This window comes from Ostrea edulis, chromosome 10 (genome assembly GCF_947568905.1).
Source record: "Ostrea edulis chromosome 10, xbOstEdul1.1, whole genome shotgun sequence".
In the NCBI taxonomy this organism is placed as follows: Eukaryota; Metazoa; Mollusca; class Bivalvia; order Ostreida; family Ostreidae; genus Ostrea; species Ostrea edulis.
The window spans coordinates 42,059,268-42,087,240 of record NC_079173.1 but is presented as its reverse complement, the minus strand read 5'-3'; the positions used below and the strand labels follow the sequence as shown (position 1 = coordinate 42,087,240).

Genomic DNA, 27,973 nt, shown 5'->3' with positions numbered 1-27,973 from the left:
TCCGCCACACTCAACAATGTTTCAGTTATCTGGTGGCGCTCATTTTTTCTTATTTGTGGAAGAGAGAACCCAGATACAATGTACCTGGGAAGAGACCGCCGACCTTCAGAATCTGTGTGTTACATATGCTGATTATTACATCACGGGCGTGAAGCGATCGAGGCACGTGAAATTATGAATTATTCAAAACATAAATAAATAAATAAAAAAACAACAACTAATTGTTTCATTCGTGAAATGAATTTAATTTTAGATAAATAAACAGAACTTTGACCAACATGGTAGAAATATTATGGAAAATTGTTTTTCGTTTTTAAAGGGAAATACTTGAATACATGTTCCTAAAATATAAACTATATATACATTTATTAAATTTCATCTCTTCTTTTTTCTTTAAAAGTTTGCGGGCATATATCACACGATATATGCCCGAAAACATTCCGGCCCGCAAACATTACGTCACAATCAATACACAAGCCGGAACTACGCCGTTAATTTTAAAAGTTTTCGTGTTTTTCATATTTTACTCAGTTAAACCAATAGAGAAATTGTTAAAAATAAAAGTATTGTTAGTTACTAAATGAAATTAAAAGTATATAATAAAAAGGTTATAGACTTTGTCATTCTCTCACCAGAGGGAGCGCTACGCAAGCTTCACTTTCACGATGTGGAGTGTAGCGTAACGCCCTCTGGTGAGAGATTGAGACTTTGTATGGAAAAATATAACGACCTCGATTTATTGTCGCGGTAAAACCTCACAAGCACGGTCCGTCTACGCGCCAAAAAAAAAAAACAAACTCGGTCGACATATTTTCCCATACAAAGTCTATAACCCATAAGTATCTCAGAGCAGTCTACAGTGAAGCCACGAGCTGGACCTAGTCCCACGTGGTCAATTTCAGTAAGTCAACCAGTTATTCCATAGGATACAACAGTACAACACGACTAAACAGGTTAGCCAATAACGGAGATAGCTGTATTAGAGAAAACTGCCTTCAGTTCGATAACACATATAAATGATGATGCATAAAAGGAAGAAATTACTATAGAATTAAGGAATATTATACAACGTATATGCAAATTATATGGTTACATGTAATTCATACACGTTCTTCAATACGTATAATGAGTTTTCAATATTCCGTAACTTTGCATTTACAGAGTTATCGGACTTCCCCTTGTTATACATGTAAGCTTACATAATGAAATGAGGACTCTGATAAAACACATATTTACAGGGTTATCAGACTTTCCCTGATGACTCTGATAAAACATCTGTACAGGGTTATCAGACTTCCCCTGATGACTCTGATAAAACACATCTGTACAGGGTTATCAGACTTCCCCTGATAAAACACATATTTACAGAGTTATCAGACTTTCCCTGATGACTCTGATAAAACACATCTGTACAGGGTTATCGGACTTCCCCTGATGACTCTGATACATATTTACAGAGTTATCAGACTTTTCCTGATGACTCTGATAAAACACATATTTACAGAGTTATCAGACTTTCCCTGGTTAATTAAGCTTACATAATGAAGTGAGGGCTGTAATGAAACACTTCTTTAGTCTTTCCAATAAAACCCCATCATCTTTTGGAATATACACATTACAAATCCGAAAAAAAGAGGGGGTTGCGACCCAAACTGGAAAAGCCTGTTTAGCAGGAAGAGGTGATGTAGATCCAAGATAGTGGAAAATCACACATTTCGTCAAAAAATTTCAACTACAGAGGAATAACCCCTATACCCCACCCCTTATAGATCCTCCACTACATTACAGACATTCTGTCAATCACACTCTTGGAATGACACCGTCCTATATTCTATAGTCTTTACATTTTGGTACCGTGGTCCCCTATATTCTATAGTCTTTACATTTTGGTACTGTGGTCCCCTATATTCTATAGTCTTTACATTTTGATACTGTGGTCCCCTATATTCTATAGTCTTTACATTTTGGTACTGTGGTCCCCTATATTCTATAGTCTTTACATTTTGGTACTGTGGTCCCCTATATTCTATAGTCTTTACATTTTGGTACTGTGGTCCCCTATATTCTACAGTCTTTACATTTTGGTACTGTGGTCCCTTATATTCTATAGTCTTTACATTTTGGTACTGTGGTCCCCTATATTCTATAGTCTTTACATTTTGGTACTGTGGTCCCCTATATTCTACAGTCTTTACATTTTGGTACTGTGGTCCCCTATATTCTACAGTCTTTACATTTTGGTACTGTGCTCCCCTATATTCTACAGTCTTTACATTTTGGTACTGTGGTCCCCTATATTCTACAGTCTTTACATTTTGGTACTGTGGTCCCCTATATTCTACAGTCTTTACATTTTGGTACTGTGGTCCCCTATATTCTATAGTCTTTACATTTTGGTACTGTGGTCCCCTTTGGTGTCGTACGAGTCGTTGACTAACCCATTGGTCTTGTCTTCTGTCAGGTATTTCTGTTTGTTCTCCTCAAGGTCCATTTCCTCCAAGTCCTGCCGGGACAAGTGGTTCACGATTCCCGCCCCGTACGAGTCTCCCAGCACGTTCACTGCCGTGCGGAATCTGTCCCTGTCAAAGTATTAATTAAAAGCTCAACACTGTAACGAAAAATTACTCGCCGCGCGCATGTGCAATACAACTCCTTGACTCTTCAAATCACCTCTGTGATACACTTTATTTTAGCTCTTTAATCCTTCAAATAATCGATGATTCATACCTCGTTTTCTAACACCTTACAGTGGCGGATTTAAAGGAGAGGGGGGGGGGGGGGGGGGGGGGATTTAAAGGAGAGGGGGGGGGGGGGGGGGGGGGGGGGGGGCGCAGCCGGTGCACGCCCCTCTAACAGTTTCAAATTTAAGGCAAATTGTGGTCTCTAATTTATAAAATTGTAAAGGACAATAGAAGCAATAATTTCTTCCACTATCGGAGTAATGAATGAGAAAACTTTTGATTCATTGAATTACTTTTATTGAGAGAACTTACATTTTTTCCAAAAACCCTTAGAATTTGCGTCATTTTGTTAATTTCATCTCATTAGAAATGACAGAAAATAGTACAAATGAATAACATAGGAAACATATTTCAAGCCCTATAGAATCTGTAAAAACCAGGAGCTTCCGGGGGGCTTCGCCCTCTGGGCCCCCACCAGGGCTTCGCCCCGGACCCACTAGGGAGCCTCAAGGCGAACCCCAGACCCCATGCCTCATAAAGCTGTGTCCCTATAACCGCAATTCCTGGTTCCGCCCCTGCCTTATCTCTTTAAATACCTTAAGTAACATTTTAACTGCAAGCTGTGTCTCTAGCTCTCTGGTGGGGGTGGGGGGTGTTAATTAAATCTTTTTTCCCTCTCAGAGAAATACAGTCAGCAGCTGATGAGATGGAGAAATTATTTATTTATCAAATATCGCCGAGATCCAAATTTGAATGAAATAAAATAACCAAAAAAAAAAAAAGTTTTTTACTATGCAATTTTGGCAAAGGATTTTTTTGGTATCCTCATCTATTAAGAATCAAATTTGGCAAGAAAAATTGGGTGCAATATATAGCTTATGAACCAAAGTGCGACCAATTTCTCAATGCTTTTAAAATAAAATTCATTCTTTTTTTATTTTTTTTTATTTTTATTTTTTTTATTTTTTAAAGACCTATAAACTTTATACAGGAAGCTTGATTCGGATCTCCCTTTGAAGGAAAAAAAAAAATGAAATTCAACCTCGATCATTGACTTTGAACTATTCAAGATACTCCATAGCTTGTGAACCGAAAGGTCGATGTCTAATGCAGAGTTTTATGACTTAGCAAATGAAGATCTTTCATCTAGGTCACGGTCAAATTTGTCATAATTGAAAGTGACCACGATAGGGGTGTTGTTTGTTCTGTTAATACGTAACATGTATCTTTAAAAGACTGTATGGTCGTCATAAACAAATATACATACCTTGCTTAAGAACTCTAAAGTCCCTCTAAAGGATATATTTGGTCCCTTTAATATGGTATGATGTAAAACATTAATTCAGAGTTAACACTCACAAAAACCAATCAATCGCCAGGATAAGCCTCACTTCTTCCACCGGAAGTCCGACTGCCGACAGGACTATCGCCATGGTAACCAGACCAGCTGACGGAACTCCTGCTGCTCCAATGGCGGCGGCTGTGGCTGTCAAACTATTACAGAAAACTAGACACCATCATCATCATTGAACAAAAACGTTTCATGGAATGTATAGCCATTGAATATAATAATAAATACTAAACAACAGGCCCGTGGGCAACACTGCTGACCTGCAGGTAAGTGTATAGTGTCTATCCACATGTGACCCGTGAAAAATGACAACTATGCTAAATGCCGTATGCACTATACGTGAAGATGTGTTATCTACGGTGGATATCACATTAACAAACCGCTATACCTAACCGGAAGCTCCAGGGTTCGATTCCCGATCCCGATGCCGCGTTGAACCTCAGACGTTTAACGTGGACAGTAATTGTTCCTTCGCCAAATGCCAGACATTAGAAGTGAAAGTCACAGGTCTGTTGAAGATTATCTTAAAACGGTGCCCTCGTGTCACGGTAGGTATTGACACGAAAACAACCCTCAGCGTCATGGATGAGTGAAAATTTGTGGCACTTCACTTCAAGCTGTTGACATCACCTACAGCTGGTGGCATTCTCGAATTGGACGCAAAACAATAAACAAACTGTAGTATTCTTTTCAACAGTAACATATGAATCAATTTTTGCAGTAAGGCTGATTTTATATATTAGCGTACTTCTTTTTCTTTAAGATATCTAACGAACAAATGACAGAAGACCCGTGTGATAGGGATCGTGCATGTAGATGGACCTGGGGTGATCTAATGCTGTTTGTTTTTGCTTTTTTTTCAGACACACTCAACAATTTTTCAGTTATCTGGTGGTGCCCAGTTTTTATTGGCGGAAGAGAGAAACCAGATACAATGTACCAGAGAAGAGACGACCGACCTTCCGAAAGTAAACTGGGAAACTTTCTCACTTACCGAGGACCCGCGCCGACCAGAGGTGAGATGCCGTGTGATTTTGAGCGCAATGCTCTAACCACTCGGCCATGGAGGCCCTGGTGATCTAATGAAAACGGAGACCAAAGACACATGAATGAAAAGGCAGATAAATGGTTATACAGTAAAAAAACGCTTATAAAAAACAATTCATGCTTATTGTGAAGTGATATTCATTCGCCTATGATAGGAAAATAACGAAATGTTACTGAATTTATAGCGAACTATTGTTTTGCTGGCGATGGAGGTTCGCGATAACTGTGTTGTACGGTACCTAGACTCTCTTGTATGTAAACCCCGTACAAATCAAGTTTTGATTGCACCCAAACAATTCTAAGTTTTCTTTTTAACTTGCAAATGAAATTGTTAAAACGTTTGGCTGTGATTTACATTTTGCATCTTTGCTAGCCAAAGGTGACGCTCCACGGTGTTTCTCTTCAGTGAAAACAGAAACACCGTGGAACGTTACCCTTGGCTAGCAAAGATGGACATTTTGATGCAGGAAATAAAAGTAGATATAAAACGCATACCTTATAATGACGATCTGTCCAAAGTTCAATGGCTCATCGAGATACTGTGCAATAAAAATGGCTGCCACTGCCTCGTAAAGCGCGGTGCCGTCCATGTTGACTGTAGCGCCAATAGGGGTCACAAACATAGTGACACGGGGGTCCACGTGATTTCTCTCCTCCAGGCAGTTCATCGTAATAGGAAGAGTGGCTGAGCTGCAAAAATATATGATCAATTGCCTCTTGGAATGGAAGGTTTAGTTCCAACATTCACGTAGAGGAAGATATATAAATCAAATAGATATATATATACAAAATACAATGTATGTGCTCTGCATAGCTTTAACAAAGAATCTGTACAAAATCGTGAAATGACTGAATCGCTACATGTGAAATTAAAACCTTGAATGTGTAGGGTGTGGACTTCCTGCCATGGTTTGTTTGTTTCAAAGATTTCAACACATACCTGGACGCTGTTCCCCAGGCAGTTAGAAGAGCCTGCAGCATCCCGTACATAAAGGAGTAGGGGTTCTTCCGGGTGAAGATGAAGTAGACGAGAGGTAAGATGATGAAGGCGTGGATGGCCAGCCCCACCAACACCGTCAACATGTAAAACCCCAGCTGCGTGAACATCTCTGCTGGTCTCTCCATGGCAACCAGTTTTGAAGCGATTAGAAATGTGACTCCGATTGGAGAATACCTGTATCAAGATAATTAGCACAGATACAAAGGCAGTGTCCAGTGATGTCATAAGAACAGTGCCGCCGCGGGGGGAAGGACTTCGAACGTATGGTACACATGGGTGGGTGGTTGTGGTAGGCAGCCGAATATGTTGACTTTACAATTTTCTAAAAACTCTTGGCAAGTAAAAATTGAAAAAGCCCTAAATCTCAAATGTTGAATAACGGTAGGAGTTTAAGTCAATTCGAACTTATATTTCAAACTGTGATGATATAAAGTGTATTTTTGCGAGTAGACCGGGAGGGGGAGGGGGGGGGGAGGGGGGGGGGGGGGCTTCAACCGTCCAACAATAAAAATAACGGTCTTTACATGTAAAAAAAAAAAAAATAACGAAAAAGGCACGTTTCCCAAAAATATGACATCTTTACTTATATCGAGCACAATATAAGTAAAGTTCATGAAGAGAGCAATTCAGATATTGTGTGCATTATGAATTATTGATCTCGTTAATTGAATCAATTACTAATTATCATCAAGTCTATGAATTCATTGGGTGTAAGCAACAATTCAATTATTGAAAGCAGTATTTCAATTAATTTATGCAGCAATTAATTAATAATATTTTCAGATCCAGTTATGATATATTTATGTTGCCCTGAAGTCTGAGGGACGTTATTGTTCAAAGGGCAATAACTTTTACTTCTGATTCGTGAAATGTAGAATTTACAGATCAAAGTGTGGAAAAAAGTGTATATGTGGCATTAATATGCTGTGTGAATAAATATTTAGCATACGAATAAAAGGTGCTAAGTCTTATTGGAAGTACGACTCCATTAAGTGTTGGAACCTAATTGAACGTGTTTTAGGCAATAACCCCCCCCCCCCCCCACAACAAAAGAATGGTGGCACAATCGCGGCGTTGTCGGTGAATCGCATCCGGACATTTACAGTGTACAACATTTCTTCTCTCGTCGGAGAACTGTGCAGAACAAAAAAGATTCTAAATGGTGAAGAGATCTACCTACCCCGCATACAGGAAATTACAAGAAAAAAATATACTATGTAACACATGTATCTTCATTTTCTCTCATATCTACGTATGTAAGATACAGATATTCTATGAAAGAAAGGTATGTAAGATATTTCTATCTTTCATATCACGTGACGTTTATCTTACATATCCCGTGACGTCATAATCAATACACAACTAGCTTGCAACTTACCTCGCCTCGATTGACGAACACTAGCGTCTGCAAAGCTCTTGTACAAAAAATGACAGATTGTAATGTCCCTGATAATCTCCAGGTGTATGTGACCGGACACAAAAATACACATTCCTTGAACAATTACTGCACACTCAACAACAGTCACAAATTCCTCATACACCTATGTCATCCGGTGCATTATGCCCGTTCACAGAAACCCAGCCCACACGGTCTATTACGTCTAGGCCTACCTCCACATTCACTCTGTCAACGTCTACTGTCCGTGTCTCAGGTGAAATAAGTGCGTTCAATGTCCATGAAACTCGAGTCCTTGCACGCGTGAAAAACGAAAGTCTAGCCATGCCCATATTCACCAACAAAAACCACTTGGAATTCCTCTTCACACACTCGTCATTAAATAACTGCTCAATTAATATCAATATCAATGCTCCTCTAAGAAAAAGAAAAAAAAAACCGTGCAGTTGTGAATGCATATTCTGATTAGGTCTGTCAAAATGTTTCGCGCTGATGACTGTCGAGTTACGTCACGCACCCTGATTATTGATTTATTCAAAGAGGAATAACTCTAATACAATTCACTTATACACTCGTCGGCCGATTTTTTGTCAGCAACATAGTTGCCAAAATGAAGGTCGTAGAATTCGATTCTGATGTTATTTTTAATGTAGAGCGAAAAATTAATTGATTGAAAAATTCTCAAAATGGCGTCGCTAGGCACAAGGAAAACGGAAAACTCTAGAAATATGAGAGAAAAATACTCTCTTATGAGTTGCCATGAAATATTAAGGTGATTCCACCCTCGGGGTTGCAAAAAAGCGGTAAAACCCTCGGCAAAGCCTCGGGTTTCACAGCTTTTTTGCAACCCTCGGGTGGAATCACCTTAATATTTCATGACTACTCATAAGAGAGTCGTATAATCTTCAAAGGTAGAAAACGGAAGCGATCTTGCATAAATTGAGCGATTGACACATAATATGTGTTATTGAAACATTGAATATAAATTTTAAATGAGTTGATAAAAAAAACGTATTATTCCTGTTTTATTTTTCCACGACTAGTTTGGATGAGTGTCGATGACTTGTCTTGTCTATGAGTATTATTCCTATTTTATTTTTCCACGACTAGTTTGGATGAGTGTCGATGACGTGTCTTCTCTATGAGTCGTCGTATCGATGATTTTTTTTTTCGATGAGTTGCCATAGACCAGAAAAGGTACAAACTTAGGTCACAACTCCCTTTGAAAATTTTCATAGAGTTGCCATCCCTGATATATCTGGATCAATCAGATAATTATTGAACCATTGCCTAAACAATTATAGAATCTTCAGCCCAATAGAAGGGGAGCTAGATATATGATATTCGTTGTAATGTCAAGCGCCCATGCAAAATCATCAAACGGGAGTATTGGGAGGTGGGGGCGGGGATGGGGGTGCAGGTAAGTAGAAAAAACCTGTACGGACACCCACGCATTCTCATATAATAATTCAGACCTTCAGTTTTTATCTAAATTTTGAACTACACTGATGACCTCTAACGAAATGTTTTATCTGAAATGTAAACAGAATCTCAAATTCCATTTTTTTAATTGCTCTTATATTCCCTTGTTCTAAAATCATAAAAACAATATGTAGTCTACTTACCAAATAACAAGGTTTATTAGTTTCATCGTGACCAAATGTAGGCAATCGAACACGTCTATCAGAGGTTTTCCCTTTTCTCCAAGTCTCGCGAGGATACCTCCGAAAAAGAGCGAGAACACCACAAGCCCGAGAACGTTCATTCCACTTTGAATTTCTATACCAATGGACAAGAGCTTCCCCTCTACAATGAAAAATAATTACAAGTACATACAGTGTAAGCGAATACTCACTATATTCTGTTTTAAATGTATGCAATTTCATTTAAAAGAGTTAAAACGTTTGAAATGAAATATACAAGATATGAATGATGGTCCCACTTCATTGTATTCTAGTGTTTCTTTTATAAAACCAGTCTCCGCCAAAAGTTTTCTCTTAAAGATAGTTAATTTTTGGGAATAAGCTAAGGGATATTGACAAATTGATGAAATTGTTCAATTGCAATTTTAAGCCCAGTTTGTAACCGGTCAACGTAACTATGATATAATTTTCATTGTACACAGATTAGGCGTGGGCGTGGTGCCTCTGAGGTAAATCAGCGCACCTGTAAATCAGCGCACCTTCAACGTTTTATCAGAGCTATTTGCTGTAAAAAAATCAAAACCAAAATAAAAAAAGACTAAATCCAAAAGTATTATGACCTCTCACCTATGACCTTTGGGGCTGCTGTGGTCATTGACATCGTGGTGTCAGTGGTTTCTATGGTGATGGTGGAGTTCCCTGTCATGTTCGGGGCTGGCGTTGTTTGGGGATAAATTGTAATTTTTTCATACTGCGGTTTTGTTTCTACCTTTAATAAAAGCCGAATTAGTATTTCACTTTTAACACTAAGGTTCTGTTTAAGTTCAACTGGTTATCTAGAACAGCACAATGGTTTCATTTTTAGAGACACATCTCCTGAATACAGAAACCTGTCTACAAGCACGCCTCAGATTCTCAGGTTTTTCTAAGCGCCTCTGGAGACAAGAAATGATCAACAGTTCATGAGATAATGAATGTCAGTTCAAACACAGTTCAATATGTTTCAATATACACGAAGTTCATGGTCCGGTCAAAAGAAGAAAATTGCAAGGCACGAATCATCGTTTTTCAAAGTGAGGGAGAGGGGAGATGGAACTTCACAAGCGAAAAATCGTAATTTGTGTGTGTGAATGGGGGTGGGTAGGACCCTACATAACTACCTAAAAAAATCCCGGAGGGGGGGGGGGTCATGTGAATGACCCCGATTTTGAACACATGATTCCCAGTAGGATCCGTCCACAGCTTTATATTGGATGTTGCGGATTGGACTGACAATCAAATTCTTCGCCGGAAAATAATTGATATCAATGTTCGTCATCTTTACATTTCATGTTCTGTAGTTCCCAGATTTACATCGAAAACACTTCAGATCTCGGAAAGACTATAGACTACCGGTTCCCAGAAGCACGCGACTGTGCATGAGCAGTTCTTTATTTTCCATTAGTTTTTGTGGTATGATGTTTGAATTGTGACGAGCTCTGTGCTCGGAGGTCTGGGGACTAGTTTTTGTGGTATGATGTTTGAATTGTGACGGGATATGTGCTTGTGGGTCTGGGGACCAGTTTGTGATATGATGTTTGTGACAGGTCTGTCCTAAGCGTTCTGGGGACTAGGTTGTGATATTTGTTGTTTTACGATACGTTTCACTCACACGGTGACGTCACAAGCTTTCAGAGATGTGTCACAATTTAGACTTATGCACGGCGATTATCAGAAAAGGTCCTTTATCTTATGTACCTGTCAGATCTTATCAAACTTAGGACTGGTATGTGTATACTGCACTTCCGTTCCAGTAACAGCTTGTCACCTCCCTTGATTGATCATGCTTTCACTCGCTTGATTGAGTGTGCTTTCACTCACTAATTGGCAGTATGAATAAAAGTGAGTCTGGATGACCACGCCGTGCTATCATTTTAAGGAGATTGATCACTGAGAACAAAAATAAAACATGTTCCATTGAAATTTATGAGAAGCATCGCACAATAATTCGCACGCTCGATCACGCTAAATGACACGCTCTTATTGGAACGATAGTATCACATAAATACATGACTAAAAACCCTGGTCCCGAATGGTATTGAAGGTCACATACAAAATGTCAAGGTCAATGGAAGTTTACAATAGGGATACCGTCTTGGATACCATGAAGTCGTTCAATATTTCCATTGGTTTAAAAGTCAAAGGTCATAATCAGTAGCGAAGATATATGCAAATATGAGCCTATGTGTTGTTATCAACAAATGCAACCAAAACGTGTCTTGATTTAATACTCACTTTCTGAAAGCATGCCGATATCAGGTTGTCTGGGAAGCAGTTTCTGTAATAGAAATCAAACGTATAAGTAACACAAGCTTGCTATCTTCCTAAAAAGGTTAGAGGATTGAATTACGTGAGTTACAGTATGCGTTTTATATGGTGTCCGGATAGGGCCATTTGCAAAAACGTGACTGCGCGTTAGTCACAACACGCCAACAAGCAACGCGCCTTCGCTCTCTCACGCCAACAAGCAACGCGCCTTCGCTCTCTCACGCCCACAAACAACACACCTTCGTGCCGTCACGCCAACAAGCAATACGTCTTCGCACCGTGTTGCTTGTTGGTGTGACGGCGCGATGGCGCGTTACTTGTCTGCGCGAAGGTGCGTTGCTTGTTGGCGTGAGAGCGCGAAGGCGCGTTGCTTGTTGGCGTGACGGCGTGTTGTGACAAACGCGCAGTCACGCTTTTGCAAATGGCCCTATCCAGACACCATAGTTTTATCATTCTAATGAACATTAAGATGTAAGTGTAAATTGACTGTGAAACTGAAATGTAAATAAGATTTTTCACCTAAATACATGTAGGACGTATAACGATCCTAGCTCGAAATTAAAATATAATTTGTATCTTTGATATAAATGTATAACCAACCCTTAAGGATACCTACACGAGTTGTGACTATATTTTTTGGAATTCCAGCAAAGACTAAACAGCTCCTATCATGTGTATAAGATTCACTACTTCATTAAAGTTATCAAATCTTATCAGTTGATGACCTCTGCATTTGAAGGATTTTTACGTATGAACGAAACACTGATACGCATTTTTTGGCTTTGTTAATCCATCATCGAGTTTCTGGCAAACCATGGAGCATCGTCGTATCAATGTTTGCTGGTACTCGGCATTGCTCGGGTCAACGCGTAATTACGTTCATCCGAAATCCAGCTCGTCGTTAATTTTCATGATATTCCGAGACTTTGTAATTACTCGCGACTTCTGACGGAGGCTCGATTAACATGTTTTCTGTGGACTCTCAGGCCTAAATGATGACCTCAACCTCAGTCAATAGTGTACATTATTATACTTTTATGTAAAATGCTCGTATCTGATTGGTCGAGAAGCATTTGAAAAACATATTATTACCCTCTGAGAACAGATAGTTCGCATTCCAGGGTGATAGTATCTAGCAGCGGGTAACAGTACTTGACAACGGGTGATATTATAACAAGTTTCTGTCCTTTATAAAAGGACTACAATACGTGGACCATAGGCATGTGTTTCGAATAGGAACTTAATATGAATCAAGGTATACGTTTGATCAGTCGATGTTTAATTTAACAGATGCACTTTAATTAAATTCAATAATAAGTAGCCGATCAATTACCAAATGATATTATTTCCGATTTTAAGGACATTTAAGGACATTATTTTTTTTCTTCGAAAATCTTGAAAATAACAACTTCATTTATGTAAGTGAAATAAATTTTATTCCAACAATCTCTATCTTTTCCCTGAAACTTTGAACAAAGAAGATATACTTTATTAAAAACTAAACATAATGAAATAGGTACATGATATCACTGAATAGATCGATTTGGATACATTAAAAACCCTCCCCCATGGCACACACGCACAAATACAGCAAAAAACATTAGCGATTTATCATAAATAACTGCCAAAATCCATACACGCAAAAATTTGACACCTTTAATTAATAATATAGGTACATGTATATTTGGGACAAGGCGGCGAAACCTCTGAGGGCGAACATGTATTGGGGGCGAAGCCACCCGTTACCTGCTCATTGTTTTGTATTGAATCCCGATCCCGATCAATAAGTTCCCCAATCGGCAATACTCGACTGTCTCCGCTACGCTCCGCATATCCAATGAGCATGCGCACACTCAGTTTTCTCCAGTGCATCCGGTTTAACCTCGCTTATATATTTTCTGCGTGGACCTCAGGGTCCACGCAAAAAGATATCACATGCGTCAAATTTATGCGCGTACGGTTCGCCGTAGATTGTTAAACGACGTCGTTTGAGCGTTTGTAATAAACACGAATACCCGCATAGATATACGAAATATCGCAGGACAGAGTTTGATCAAATGTCAACAAGCGTAAGTCTTTCTGCTTTGTTGTTTATATAACATTCAATATGATAAAACAAATATTGCATGTAGTTGAGGGCAACATTGAAAATGTCCACCACCACCCCTCGGCCACGCCTCGATTGACAATGGTTTTCTCGGGGTGAAAATTCTCAATGTTGCCCTCAACTACATGCAATATTTATGATATTACCCTGTTTCACTTTTATTCTGGTAATTCTCTAGTAAGAAAATGGTGGTAACTTTTTTCTCCTATCAAATGTTCCTATCAAGTTACAAGAGGCTCTAATTACAATTTGGAGGTCCAAATGATGGCATTAAAGGACCCCATAGTTTTCATCGCATTATTAGAGGTTACTATCACGTTACTAGAGGTTACCATCACGTTATTAGAGGCTACCATCACGTTATTAGAGGCTACCATCACGTTATTAGAGGCTAACATCACTTTATTAGAGATTACCATCACGTTATTAGAGGTTACCATTACGTTATTAGAGGTTACCATCACGTTATTAGAGGCTACCATCACGTTATTAGAGATCACCATCACGTTATTAGAGATTATCATCACGTTATTAGAGGTTACCATCACGTTATTAGAGGCTACCATCACGTTATTAGAGATCACCATCACGTTATTAGAGGCTACCATCACGTTATTAGAGATTACCATCACGTTATTAGAGATTACCATCACGTTATTAGAGATCATCATCACGTTATTAGATATTACCATCACGTTATTGGAGATTACCATCACGTTATTAGAGGTTACCATCACGTTATTAGATATTACCATCACGTTATTAGAGGTTACCATCACGTTATTAGAAGCTACCATCACGTCATTAGAGGTTACCATCACGTTATTAGAGGTTACCATCACGTTATTAGAGGTTACCATCACATTATTAGAGATTAACATCACGTTATTAGAGGTTACCATCACGTTATTAGAGGTTACCATTACGTTATTAGAGGTTACCATCACGTTATTAGAGGCTACCATCACGTCATTAGAGATTAACATCACGTTATTAGAGGTTACCATCACGTTATTAGAGATTACTATCACGTTATTAGAGATTACCATCACGTTATTAGAGGTTACCATAACGTTATTAGAGGCTACTATCACGTTATTAGAGATTACCATCACGTTATTAGAGGCTACAATCACGTTATTAGAGGTTACCATCACGTTATTAGAGACAACCATCACGTTATTAGAGGTTACCATCACATTATTAGAGATTAACATCACGTTATTAGAGGTTACCATCACGTTATTAGAGGCTACCATCACGTCATTAGAGATTACTATCACGTTATTAGAGATTACTATCACGTTATTAGAGATTACCATCACGTTATTAGAGGTTACCATAACGTTATTAGAGGCTACTATCACGTTATTAGAGATTACCATCACGTTATTAGAGGTTACCATCACGTTATTAGAGGTTACCATTACGTTATTAGAGACAACCATCACGTTATTAGAGGTTACCATCACGTTATTAGAATCTAACATCACGTTATTAGAGATTAACATCACGTCATTAGAGGTTACCATCACGTCATTAGAGGTTACCATCACGTTATTAGAGGTTACCATCACGTTATTAGAATCTACCATCACGTTATTAGAGATCACCATCACGTTATTAGAGATTACCATCACGTTATTAGAAATTACCATCACGTTATTAGAGGTTACCATCACGTTATTAGAGGTTACCATCACGTTATTAGAGGTTACCATCACATTATTAGAGGCTAACATCACTTTATTAGAGATTACCATCACGTTATTAGAGATTACCATCACGTTATTAGAGATACCATCACGTTATTAGAGGCTACCATCACGTTATTAGAGGTTACCATCACGTTATTAGAGATTACTATCACGTTATTAGAGATTACCATCACGTTATTAGAGGTTACCATAACGTTATTAGAGGCTACTATCACGTTATTAGAGATTACCATCACGTTATTAGAGGCTACCATCACGTTATTAGAGGTTACCATTACGTTATTAGAGACAACCATCACGTTATTAGAGGTTACCATCACGTTATTAGAATCTAACATCACGTTATTAGAGATTAACATCACGTTATTAGAGGCTACCATCACGTTATTAGAGGTTACCATTACGTTATTAGAGACAACCATCACGTTATTAGAGGTTACCATCACGTTATTAGAATCTAACATCACGTTATTAGAGATTAACATCACGTCATTAGAGGTTACCATCACGTTATTAGAGGTTACCATCACGTTATTAGAATCTACCATCACGTTATTAGAGATCACCATCACGTTATTAGAGATTACCATCACGTTATTAGAAATTACCATCACGTTATTAGAGGTTACCATCACGTTATTAGAGGTTACCATCACGTTATTAGAGGTTACCATCACATTATTAGAGGCTAACATCACTTTATTAGAGATTACCATCACGTTATTAGAGATTACCATCACGTTATTAGAGATTACCATCACGTTATTAGAGGTTACCATAACGTTATTAGAGGCTACTATCACGTTATTAGAGATTACCATCACGTTATTAGAGGCTACCATCACGTTATTAGAGGTTACCATTACGTTATTAGAGACAACCATCACGTTATTAGAGGTTACCATCACGTTATTAGAATCTAACATCACGTTATTAGAGATTAACATCACGTCATTAGAGGTTACCATCACGTTATTAGAGGTTACCATCACGTTATTAGAGGTTACCATCACATTATTAGAGGCTAACATCACTTTATTAGAGATTACCATCACGTTATTAGAGATTACCATCACGTTATTAGAAATTACCATCACGTTATTAGAGGTTACCATCACGTTATTAGAGGTTACCATCACGTTATTAGAGGTTACCATCACATTATTAGAGGCTAACATCACTTTATTAGAGATTACCATCACGTTATTAGAGATTACCATCACGTTATTAGAGATTATCATCACGTTATTAGAGATTACCATCACGTTATTAGAAATTACCATCACGTCATTAGAGGTTAACATCACGTCATTAGAAGCTACCATCACGTTATTAGAGATTACCATCACGTTATTAGAGATTACCATCACGTTATTAGAGGTTACCATCACGTTATTAGAGATTACCATCACGTTATTAGAGATTACCATCACGTTATTAGATATTACCATCACGTTATTAGAGATTACCATCACGTTATTAGAGGTTACCATCACGTTATTAGAGGTTACCATCACGTTATTAGAGGCTACCATCACGTTACATATGTATTTAATTAGTAATTTTCATCACGTTATTTGCAAGTGAAACGACTTTTAATATGTATAATCATGTTTAAAAATCATTATGTTTCTATACATCAGTATTGAACTATATAAATGTAAAAGAGCATAAATGTTTTGAACATCTTTGTAAATTAATGTAACTTAACTACTATGAAGATGTCAGTATATACTATCCTTAAATATTTATCATTATAACTATACGGTCAACTTAGGATTACATTGTTCATATATTATTCCTTAAGAAATTTCTATGTTATTCTACTGTTGCTATATCTACATCACCGTTGTATATGATATTTCTATGACTTCGAAAAATATTGTAACAACTATTTGAGATTTGTTATTATACATATAGTGATATTATGTATTTTCATATAAATTATAGATATGCCTTATATAAAATAATAATCATAATAAAATACATTCAATCCAATGGGCCGCTGACACCATTGATGAGAATTATGCGGGAGTATCCGAGGATAATGATATACATGTATACTTTCTAATAAATGATGACCCCGCCCCTCCAAAAAAAAAAAAACAACAACAAAAAACCCAACCATACGTGTACAAACAAACACATACTTGTATTTTAAACTTTAGAACTGAGTCGTGCAAAGTTTTCATGCTTTTAAACTGGTGCCTAAATCTGGGACAGTACTAGTTTTAAATTCCACAACCTTTTAATGTTTAGAATTTCTTTTTAAAAAAGCTGATTATCAGGACCATGATTTGTGTTGAACAATGAGTTATGTATATATTTCTGTCTTCATTTCTCATGGAATTCATCAATCCTTGACACTTTTTGCATTAAAATTACATAACAGTGAAATAGTACGCCAGAGAATGGCTTTTTGCTGGCTTCTGGATATTAAAAGATCTTATGACAGGGCTGTTGAGTAAACAACATAAAAAATGATCGATAATGTTAACTACCTGTTGTCAGCTACAGAGGAGAGACTTTAGATTGAACTCGATTTTAGAAATTACATTGTCATTGGATGTATCCGATTAATATATTGCATAAAGACACCAACCCATTCCTAACACTAAAGCTCGTAGCCGGCTATACTTCAAGGGAGAACTTCTTATAACATATGATAGTAGCCTCTAATAACGTGATGGTAACCTCTAATAACGTGATGGTAGCCTCTAATAACGTGATGGTAATCTCTAATAACGTGATGGTAATCTCTAATAACGTGATGGTAGCCTCTAATAACGTGATGGTAACCTCTAATAACGTGATAGTAGCCTCTAATAATGTGACGGTAGCCTCTAATAATGTGACGGTAGCCTCTAATAACGTGATGGTAACCTCTAATAACGTGATGGTAATTTCTAATAACGTGATGATAATCTCTAATAACGTGATGGTAACCTCTAATAACGTGATGGTAATCTCTAATAACGTGATGGTAATCTCTAATAACGTGATGGTAACCTCTAATAACGTGATGGTAATATTTTATAGCGTCGTACTAACTCTCTAATAACGTGATGGTAGCTCTCTGATAACGTGACGGTAACTCTATGATAACGTAAATGTAACTTTCTGATAACGTGATGGTAACGTCTAATAAGTCTGAGAGAACCTCAATGTGATGGGGACCTCTGATAAGATAACTTAAATTATCACTACTTTAGAGTAACGGCTGGGTTACAACAATAGAACAGGAGACCACTATAAAGCTGTTGTATAGATATTGTAATGGAAAATACCTATAGCTTTTGAGCTTCCTGTGAAAACTCTAACTTTCTAGATGTTCATAGAAATGCTGAGTTTTATGCTAAGGAAATAAATTGATTATTGACTTCACGTCGGTATACTCCATGAAACACGTTAGTACTTCATTAAAAGTGTACAGATGTGAAAGTTGCAATTCATACCCTCGTGTATTTTCAGAAATGAAATTGATTTCTTATATTTACATTCTATCTTTAATTTCTGTCGGAATTCCCAGCTGTTAATATAAACGTACTATATTTATCAAGATTCATACGCGCAATGTTTACAATTGCAGCTCATTCATGAGAAAATGGCTGTTATTACAATTTGTAAATATATCTGAATATTCCGTAATTTTCCATACATCATGCTTGAAATGATCAGCAACAACAGAACTACAGAACTTGATGTGTCCTTACATATGGGTTTCCGGTAAATTCTTAAGTATCCGAATATTTACATCATAGAAATGCTTAATTTGGGTTTCTAATGCAAGATGGGGAGTAGTTTTGATACCTACATTTAGCATAAGTTTTCTGCTCTCATGTGATGGGAAATTAGCGCTTTATTCGTTTTCATAGAAATACTACATCCTCATAATGACGGACATCCATTTGAAACTTGAATAAAAATATAAATAGCTGCAATACATGCGTATTCCTGTTAACTCTGCCTGGCTGGGTAGCTCAGTAGTTTACTGTGTGGACTGCTGATCTGTAGATCGCGGGTTCGAATCTAGCAGGTTTTTGAAAAAAAAGTTTAATTTCTACTAAAACTGCATTTTTTTTCCACTAAATATGGTAAATTTGAAACTTTTCAATTTTAAAATATTATTGTCCAATTTCCTTTCACAGCAGATTTCTCTGGTGTGATATCCCTCCTTAACTTCCGGTTTCCGCTTCAGACCTGTGTCTAGTGGGCGTGTAAATATCCGATGCAGGGCTCTACATATTTGTATGTTTTAAGAAAAATTTGAAAACCTTAGATATATTGTGATTTCAGAGATCACATTTTTGTACTACTTGTTACTTCTACTATGTGGTGGAGAGTTTTAAATAACCATAATTTCACTTTTCAGTATTCATAATTATTTTTGCTAAAAAAAGCTTTGCATACATGTATCAGATATAAAAAGTGCGATTTATTTCAAAATATTTAATTTGAGACACTGAAGAGAATAACAGATCCGTTTTTAATATGTTTCACATATTGCTAATTATTAGCATTTTACAATAAAACTCTCAAATACAATTGTGGGGCTTGTATTCAGTACCAAGATTTGTCTTGTTCTGAATGTTGCAGTTTACCCTTGAATACAAAAGATAGAAGTTCGTTCCTTTGAAAAGTTCTACGTCACGAGTTTTGTTTTGAATATTTACTAACCCTCAAGGAAATTAAAAACCCTGAGACACTTAAAATGGGACGAGACGACAACATGCAATGTTTAGGTTATTTATTTTCCTCTTTATCTATTCGTGAATTACTTGTGGTAAATAGAGTATGTCGTAACGAGACTTTGCCTGTAATTTAATGCAATAAGGATATTAAAGAATATTTTGTTTATCTGATGACCCATTTCAATCTGGATCATAGAGCAGCTGTAGGTTAGCTAGTTAATGGCAGACAAAAAGGCGCATTCCATAAAAAAGAAAAGAAAAAAAAACAAAAAAACAAAACAAAAAAAACAACAACCAACAAACAAATCCGTTGAAGTGTCGCCAGTATAGCAGTACTTAGTATTACAGTACATATAAAAAATCCGCCAAACACCAAAAACGTCTGTTATAACAAATAACAAAAGTAGGGGGGGGGGGGGTCAATGGAAATCCTATCAACGACCCAAGGTAACTTTTATTTATATTTTACCCTCAGATAGGATCAATATGTTAGAGACATCCCCCTTTATTGGTTTATTTAGTGAAATTAATAAGTCTGACATCTAAAAATATATTCAATCAGTGCATGCTATCTATTCAAGATATCTTACTGGATTCGGGTCCGAGTCACATAAAATATTGCGCGGAAAAAAAGCTCCATTTATGATTAGCAGGTGCAGCGTTATATAACAAATGTTTGGATTATCGATAAATATGAATTACGTGAAAGCAATCAGACTAGGGGTGAAATGAATTAAGAAGCTGATCTTTTTCGTAGAAAGGAAAAAAATTGGAATAAAATTTAACATTCCTACGCCTTTCGCCTCCTCATATTATTATTAAGACATTTTACGATATCATTGAATTCATATCAATTCAGTGAAAGGGGTGTGTGACCAATCATCAGAGGCAAGGGATCTGGGATCCGCCTTCATGCCCCCAGTGGGTCTAGGGCAAAGACCTGTGATGGGGGGGGGGGGGGGGGGGGCAGGGGGGGGGGGGGCAGTGTGCAAAGCACCTACAAACCCACGTGTTCTTCTAATATAGCATAGAATAAGTTATGCTTATTTTTGAAAATTATGTTTCGATACTTATCTATTTTTAAAGAAATCTAAAACGGCAACGGACAACTTAGATTATCCATGTATATACATATACATGCAGGTAAAAACATTGTATGAGACGCACATTGGTTTTTTGAGTATACGAAGGCTCTGAATACAAGTAGAAGGGAGGGGGGGGGGGGGTCTGGGAGTTGATATCCCTATTTCAATGCTTATTTGTGCAATTTTAGGCAGATGAAATTCGTACTTTTTAAATACATTTTAGGGGGTGCGCCCTTCAACTGCAGTGTATGGTTTCTATTTTGCAAATTCTAGGAGGGGGGGGGGGTATCCGAACCCTGCCACACACCCCCACCTTTTAGATCCGCGCATGGTGGTGTATTTAAGAAGATTGCCCATATTTATATTTTGTTTATTGAATCTGATCAGCTTGTTAAATGGAGGACATATTATATTTTAAACAAAAACCTGTATTGGAGGGGATTTGAATAAAAACCAAGATGAAGGCGATCTAAAAAAAAAAATCTCTGTAACTCTCCAGCCTGGGGAAAACATGTGATCATGAGTTCAGTTTTTCTCTAAAATATTCCGCACTGTCTCGATGTGCTAGACAGTCTTTGAAAAAAAAATCCTAAATCGTACGAAAGATTGATTGATTGATTAAATATTGTTTAACGTCTCTCTCGAGAATATTTCACTCATATGGAGACGTCACCACTGCCGGTGAAGGGATGCCAAATTTAGGCCTATGCTTGGCGCTTATGACCATTGAGCAGGGAGGGATCTTTATCGTGCCACACCTGCTGTGACGCGGGACCTTGGTTTTTGCGGTCTCATCCGAAGGACGGTCCCATTTAGTCGCCTTTTACGACAAGCAAGGGGTACTGAGGATCTATTCTAATCCGGATCCCCACGGGACTCGTAAGAAAGAAGGAGGTATCTTAAAATGTCTAAGATAAAAGAGAAAGCCCCCGATTTTCACTTTCTTCCTCTGTGGGAAGGGGGTGGGTGGGTGAAAAACTCATACCGTAAATAAAGAATTAAACTCTCCGTATAAAGCTACTGTTAGATTTTATGTAATTTCTAAATCCAATATTATGGACACGGCGTGTTCCCTATAAAAAGGAATGATTTAGTTTCTGTCGATTTTTTAATTTTTTTTATTAAAACTTGAGATATAGTTGAGTCGCTGTATAGAAATCGGTAAAATATATGTCTAGATAAAATCTGGTTTGAGGATTTAAAGAAACTTATGTTTACAGGGCGACATGAAAGCCATTGAAGCCAGACAAAGCCACGGAGTTAAGTGAGGCACAGCACACTAAGTGACACAGAATCTACCATCTTGTTACCTCTCGGTGCACATAAAGTAATTATGCTTTGAGAATGTTCCCTCTTGTGGCCGATCACATTTGAAACTCGCATTTCCAATCCATATATATGTACATTGAAAGATCATGAATGTCTGTGCATAATTTCAAGTTAAAATACATCGAAAGTCTATAGCAGATATCAAATGACAAAATAAACATGGTTTTTCTTTAATCTTACTTTCAAGCATATATATGTCTACTGCAATGCATATGGAAACGATGTAAATCTATACCTTACAAAATCCAAGAGGAAGGGGGGGGGGGGGGGGGGAGGGGGATATGTAGTGCTTTGGACAACTAATAGGTACACACGTGGCATGGACATGTAATAAGTACTTAAAAACAGAGGATACTCAAAACATGTGATCCTGGAAATTTCTGTCATCATTCATACAAGCGCCATTGTTAATAAAGCGGGCTAACTTTGGCAAAATAATCTTATATCCAAACTACTTCTTTGCATTTCGGTCAAAAGTCGGATCCCTATATCCGAATTACCCCCCCCCCACCACCACCACCGTTTTCCTCAGTAACAGCTTCCCTGTAGATTTAGTGTAATATTGGTTAACGTTTTGAATAAGTCCGATGATACTTATATTTGTCTCCGGATTGTGTGCGTATCCCCATTGCCATTTTGTACTAATTATTCTATAGTACCCAGGTGTGTTGATGCATTTTCTGTGTTACTACCCCCCTCTCTCTCTCCTCTCTCTCTCTCTCTCTCTCTCTCTCTCTCTCTCTCTCTCTCTCTCTCTCTCTCTCTCATTTCTCTCTCTCTCTCTCTCTCTCTCTCTCTCTGTAAATATCTTGCATAGGGTGCATTGTTGATATATTGGTTTTAAATTAATTTCTTTCTGCGCATCTTTGAAACTACTTGTCCAGAGAATTCGTTTTGCCCTATAGGAAATTCCTTAACGATTTATACTCATATGTGATTTTACTCTTTTTGCGCTTTATTTCCATGTAAATTCAAAATTTGGAGACTGATATTTTTCTATATATGTATCTGACCAGACTTTCTTTGTATCATGATTGACACATCCCTTAAAAATGAATAGCACTAATAGAAATTAAAATAGAATATTTTTCGCGTATTGAACGCCTGCCTGTTCAAGGTTTTGCAGTGTATCGAAATCAGGAATCTGACCGTGCACGTACATATACACACTAAGCATCTGAATATATTGCGTACACAATATAAATGTTTTGAAGGATTAAGAAATGGGTAATATTCTAGATACCTAATCAGATCCAACAGGGAGGACAGCCCCTCCGCCGCCTTACTGCTCCCGCTCCGCTCAATAGCACTCTCTCTTTTCTTCCCAGGCTCAATGGCGACCACGAGCACGATGCCAATGATGACCGCACAGAACGTTGTGACGAAATAATAAATCAATGTCCGAAAGCCCATCCGGCCGGAGGCCTGGGCCTTTAACCCAGACATAGCGCTGATTAAGCTGGACACGATGAGGGGAAGAATCAACATCTTTAACATATTTAACAGCAGATCCCCAGGGAATTTTAAGTAGAAGATGGTCTTCTTGTCGTCTGCCGACACTTGGCTGCGGAGTCCTAGGCCCATGGACACCCCGATAATGACCGCTAGGATCATAAGGAGGACCAGAAGATTGTCCTTGATGATCTTTTTGCATTTTTCACTCCTCTGTCGGTTCCCCATGTTGCTGTGTGGAGAGAACTTCCTTTTTTCTCAATAGGAGTCACTGTTTTGAACACCGCTGCTATGTTCTGCATTCATCTATTGAATCCAGGTAACTTTACACTGTCAAACAGGTTCCGCATTTGACTGGTTTTTACCTTTGAATGGGTTATTATGATTTCACAAAAGAGTTTACAAGTAGAGATGTACTCGCTCTGTGTTACGTATTCATACCATCGACCACCGTTACCTTTATGTCGTATTTCTTATAGTTATATATAAATGTATGTAATAAACAGTACACAAAGTTAAAATTTAACACCCGAGGAGCGCTTGCGTTAACATTTTAACTGTGTGTACGGTTTATTTTATTTCTTTTAATATCTTAAACCGGACACTGTGATAAAAAAATACAATTTGAAATCAAATATATATAATTCCAATGTTCTTTATTACAATTGTTTTGATTGGACAAAAATACACACAGTATATATATATATATATATATATATATATATATATATATATATATATATATATATTAAATGTCATTTAAATTTATGTTATATCTAAAGTATCACTCTAATGTAGATTTATGTTACATAAAGTATCATTCTAATGTAGATTTATGTTATATCTAAAGTATCACTCTAATGTAGATTTATGTTTTATCTAAAGTATCACTCAAATGTAGATTTATGTTATATCTAAAGTATCACTCTAATGTAGATTTATGTTATATCTAAAATACCACTCTAATGTAGATTTATGTTATATAAAATATCACTCTAATGTAGATTTATGTTATATCTAAAGTATCACTCTAATGTAGATTTATGTTATATCTAAAGTATCACTCTAATGTAGATTTATGTTATATCTAAAGTATCACTCTAATGTAGATTTATGTTATATCTAAAGTATCACTCTAATGTAGATTTATGTTATATCTAAAGTATCACTCTAATGTAGATTTATGTTATATAAAGTATCACTCTAATGTAGATTTATGTTATATAAAGTATCACTCTAATGTAGATTGATGTTATATCTAAAGTATCACTCTAATGTAGATTTATGTTATATCTAAAGTATCACTCTAATGTAGATTTATGTTATATAAAGTATTACTCTAATGTAGATTGATGTTATATCTAAAGTATCACTCTAATGTAGATTTATGTTATATCTAAAGTATCACTCTAATGTAGATTGATGTTATATCTAAAGTATCACTCTAATGTAGATTTATGTTATATCTAAAGTATCACTCTAATGTAGATTTATGTTATATCTAAAGTATCACTCTAATGTAGATTTATGTTATATCTAAAGTATCACTCTAATGTAGATTTATGTTATATAAAGTATCACTCTAATGTAGATTGATGTTATATCTAAAGTATCACTCTAATGTAGATTTATGTTATATCTAAAGTATCACTCTAATGTAGATTTATGTTACATAAAGTATCACTCTAATGTAGATTTATGTTATATCTAAAGTATCACTCTAATGTAGATTTATGTTATATCTAAAGTATCACTCTAATGTAGATTTATGTTATATCTAAAGTATCACTCTAATGTAGATTTATGTTATATAAAGTATCACTCTAATGTAGATTTATGTTATATCTAAAGTATCACTCTAATGTAGATTTATGTTATATCTAAAGTATCACTCTAATGTAGATTTATGTTATATCTAAAGTATCACTCTAATGTAGATTTATGTTATATAAAGTATCACTCTAATGTAGATTTATGTTATATCTAAAGTATCACTCTAATGTAGATTTATGTTATATCTAAAGTATCACTCTAATGTAGATTTATGTTATATCTAAAGTATCACTCTAATGTAGATTTATGTTATATCTAAAGTATCACTCTAATGTAGATTTATGCTATATCTAAAGTATCACTCTAATGTAGATTTATGTTATATAAAGTATCACTCTAATGTAGATTTATGTTATATAAAATATCACTCTAATGTAGATTTATGTTATATCTAAAGTATCACTCTAATGTAGATTTATGTTATATAAAGTATCACTCTAATGTAGATTGATGTTATATCTAAAGTATCACTCTAATGTAGATTTATGTTATATAAAGTATCACTCTAATGTAGATTTATGTTATATAAAGTGTCCTTGTGTTTGTTCATACGGTAGTGCTGACACGGGGATGAGTTCTGAGTTTTACAAGGAATTATACAGGAGTTTTTCACAAGTCCGTCTTTACTGATTGATCACCTGCCTTGTTCTTTTAAAACTTCAGATAATCCTGACAGAGATGAGGCAATCACGGAAACTTCGAGTTTTGAGGAGGTTCAGGAATTTGGAACAGAGCTGGAAGCCAGTGAAGAGTCTGAATCTGAAGAAAAGAGAGATAGTCTGAATTCTAGGAAATTGGAAGAGAACATTCCTGAATCCTTTTGCCAGCGGTGTCTTCGAATTTTCAGTTGTCAAGATTAAAAGTGGAATGAGACTTAAAATAGTTTCCAAACCATGATCCATAGGTAACCTTAGAAAGTGTTTCCAAACGTAAGCTTGCTGGACTTGAATTAAACTTTTCATTTCTGGAAAGTTTCTGGAACAGAGGTGTAAACCATTGAGTCTGACGAAAATGGCGAGATCTTACTTTTCTTCATATTTTGTGAGTTGACCTTTGGATCTTACTACAGCCTGAATCCGATAGAGAATTCATAGGTATGTTTTTTTTACATACTCAGGAGTGATGATTTGCCATATGTCAAGAATAGTGTTAACAAGTTCTCGGTTGGTGATGTCTCTGGCCGTGGTTTGAAGTGAACGTTTTATTTTCAACCAAATATTTTCAATTTTATTGATGTCCAGTGACTGCGCCAACCATGTGATGGAGGGGATGTTGTTCTTTGTTTGCATTCACAAGTAATCGATGCGTTGTCATCTTGAAAAAGGTAATGATTATTGAGAAAATGTCTCACTATAACTAGTCACAAATATTCGTCAAGTATGTCAATATACCTTGGTTATGTTACCATGGAGAAGACACAGCGTCCCTACACCCTCATAAGTGATGCATCCCCGCAACATAACTGCAACCCGACGTTTACGAGGAGGGCACACGCATTGGGGTAGATACGCCCCATTTGCTTTTCTCCACAGAAAACCCCTGTGGCTATCCTAATAGCAACTTGACCTTTGTCAGAAAATATTACATACTGCCAACAGCGTACTACTATCAGTCGTCGATGCCCTAAACACCAAGATTAACGTATTTTCCGATTAACTTCACGAATAGCCATGCCTTATGTACGACTTTTCTTTGATATCTGTTTTATGAAAGGTGTAGATAACGAACCCTGATCAATCTCATCAATGTAACTGTTATAAGCAATACAAAATATCTCTCGACTGTACATTTATGGACAGTTTCTGTGGGACAATTTCGTTCATTTCAACTCAGTATAATGTTCCGTATCTATTGCTTTAGACCGCCTGCATAACCTAATTTTCATCCCTCAGGGCTGTACGATAAATGTAAGTTAACCAACTAGTAAAAGTTGTTCCACATTTCCTCGTTAAATAATTTTGTTCTAAACAGATCTAACGGTATATTCACTAATACTCAACAGTCTAACGATTTCTGAAGTTTTGTGATTCTCGCTTTAAAGATTTACGATAAGATGTTTATCTTCCTCACTCAGTTCACTAGATTTTCAACCCATGGTAAAATTCTGCTTGTTTACATTCACCAAAGATACAGATAACTCGGTCAAAAATCAGTGGATAACTCGTATTTTCTGTAGAGTTATCGCTCTTTTCGTAATGGAAACGTACAAGTAAACCGTCGCCACTTTGAAAAATGGCGAATGATTTTTCTATGGCTCTGTGGTTATACAAGATATCACCAATGATATATGTTGGGTTAAAGAAAGTGAGTTGTTGTATCTCCATAAACAAAGT

At 36.7% G+C, this 27,973-nt stretch overlaps 1 protein-coding gene across 1 annotated transcript; it reads right to left on the bottom strand.

Annotated features, from left to right (window-relative positions):
* Positions 1–224: 224 nt before the first annotated feature.
* Positions 225–24,238, bottom strand: LOC130050789 (excitatory amino acid transporter 3-like). The gene is made up of 8 exons (XM_056151378.1): positions 23,599–24,238; positions 11,393–11,435; positions 9,746–9,887; positions 9,101–9,281; positions 6,020–6,253; positions 5,575–5,769; positions 4,041–4,175; positions 225–2,579 (listed from the first exon to the last, which is right to left on the bottom strand). Exons 1-8 carry the CDS (start codon positions 24,033–24,035, stop codon positions 2,387–2,389), a joined length of 1,560 nt encoding a protein of 519 aa, XP_056007353.1. The 5' UTR covers positions 24,036–24,238; the 3' UTR covers positions 225–2,386.
* Positions 24,239–27,973: the final 3,735 nt, after the last annotated feature.

What these genes read in the sequence shown, in the direction of transcription:
- LOC130050789 (XM_056151378.1), bottom strand. Translation starts at nt 24,035, where the DNA reads ATGGGGAACCGACAGAGGAGTGAAAAATGCAAAAAGATCATCAAGGAC. An exon ending in TATCGGCATGCTTTCAGAAA is followed by an intron (nt 9,888 to 11,392) that starts GTGAGTATTAAA and finishes CTTTTATTAAAG; the next exon opens with GTAGAAACAAAACCGCAGTA. An exon ending in CTAATAAACCTTGTTATTTG is followed by an intron (nt 6,254 to 9,100) that starts GTAAGTAGACTA and finishes ATCTTGATACAG; the next exon opens with GTATTCTCCAATCGGAGTCA.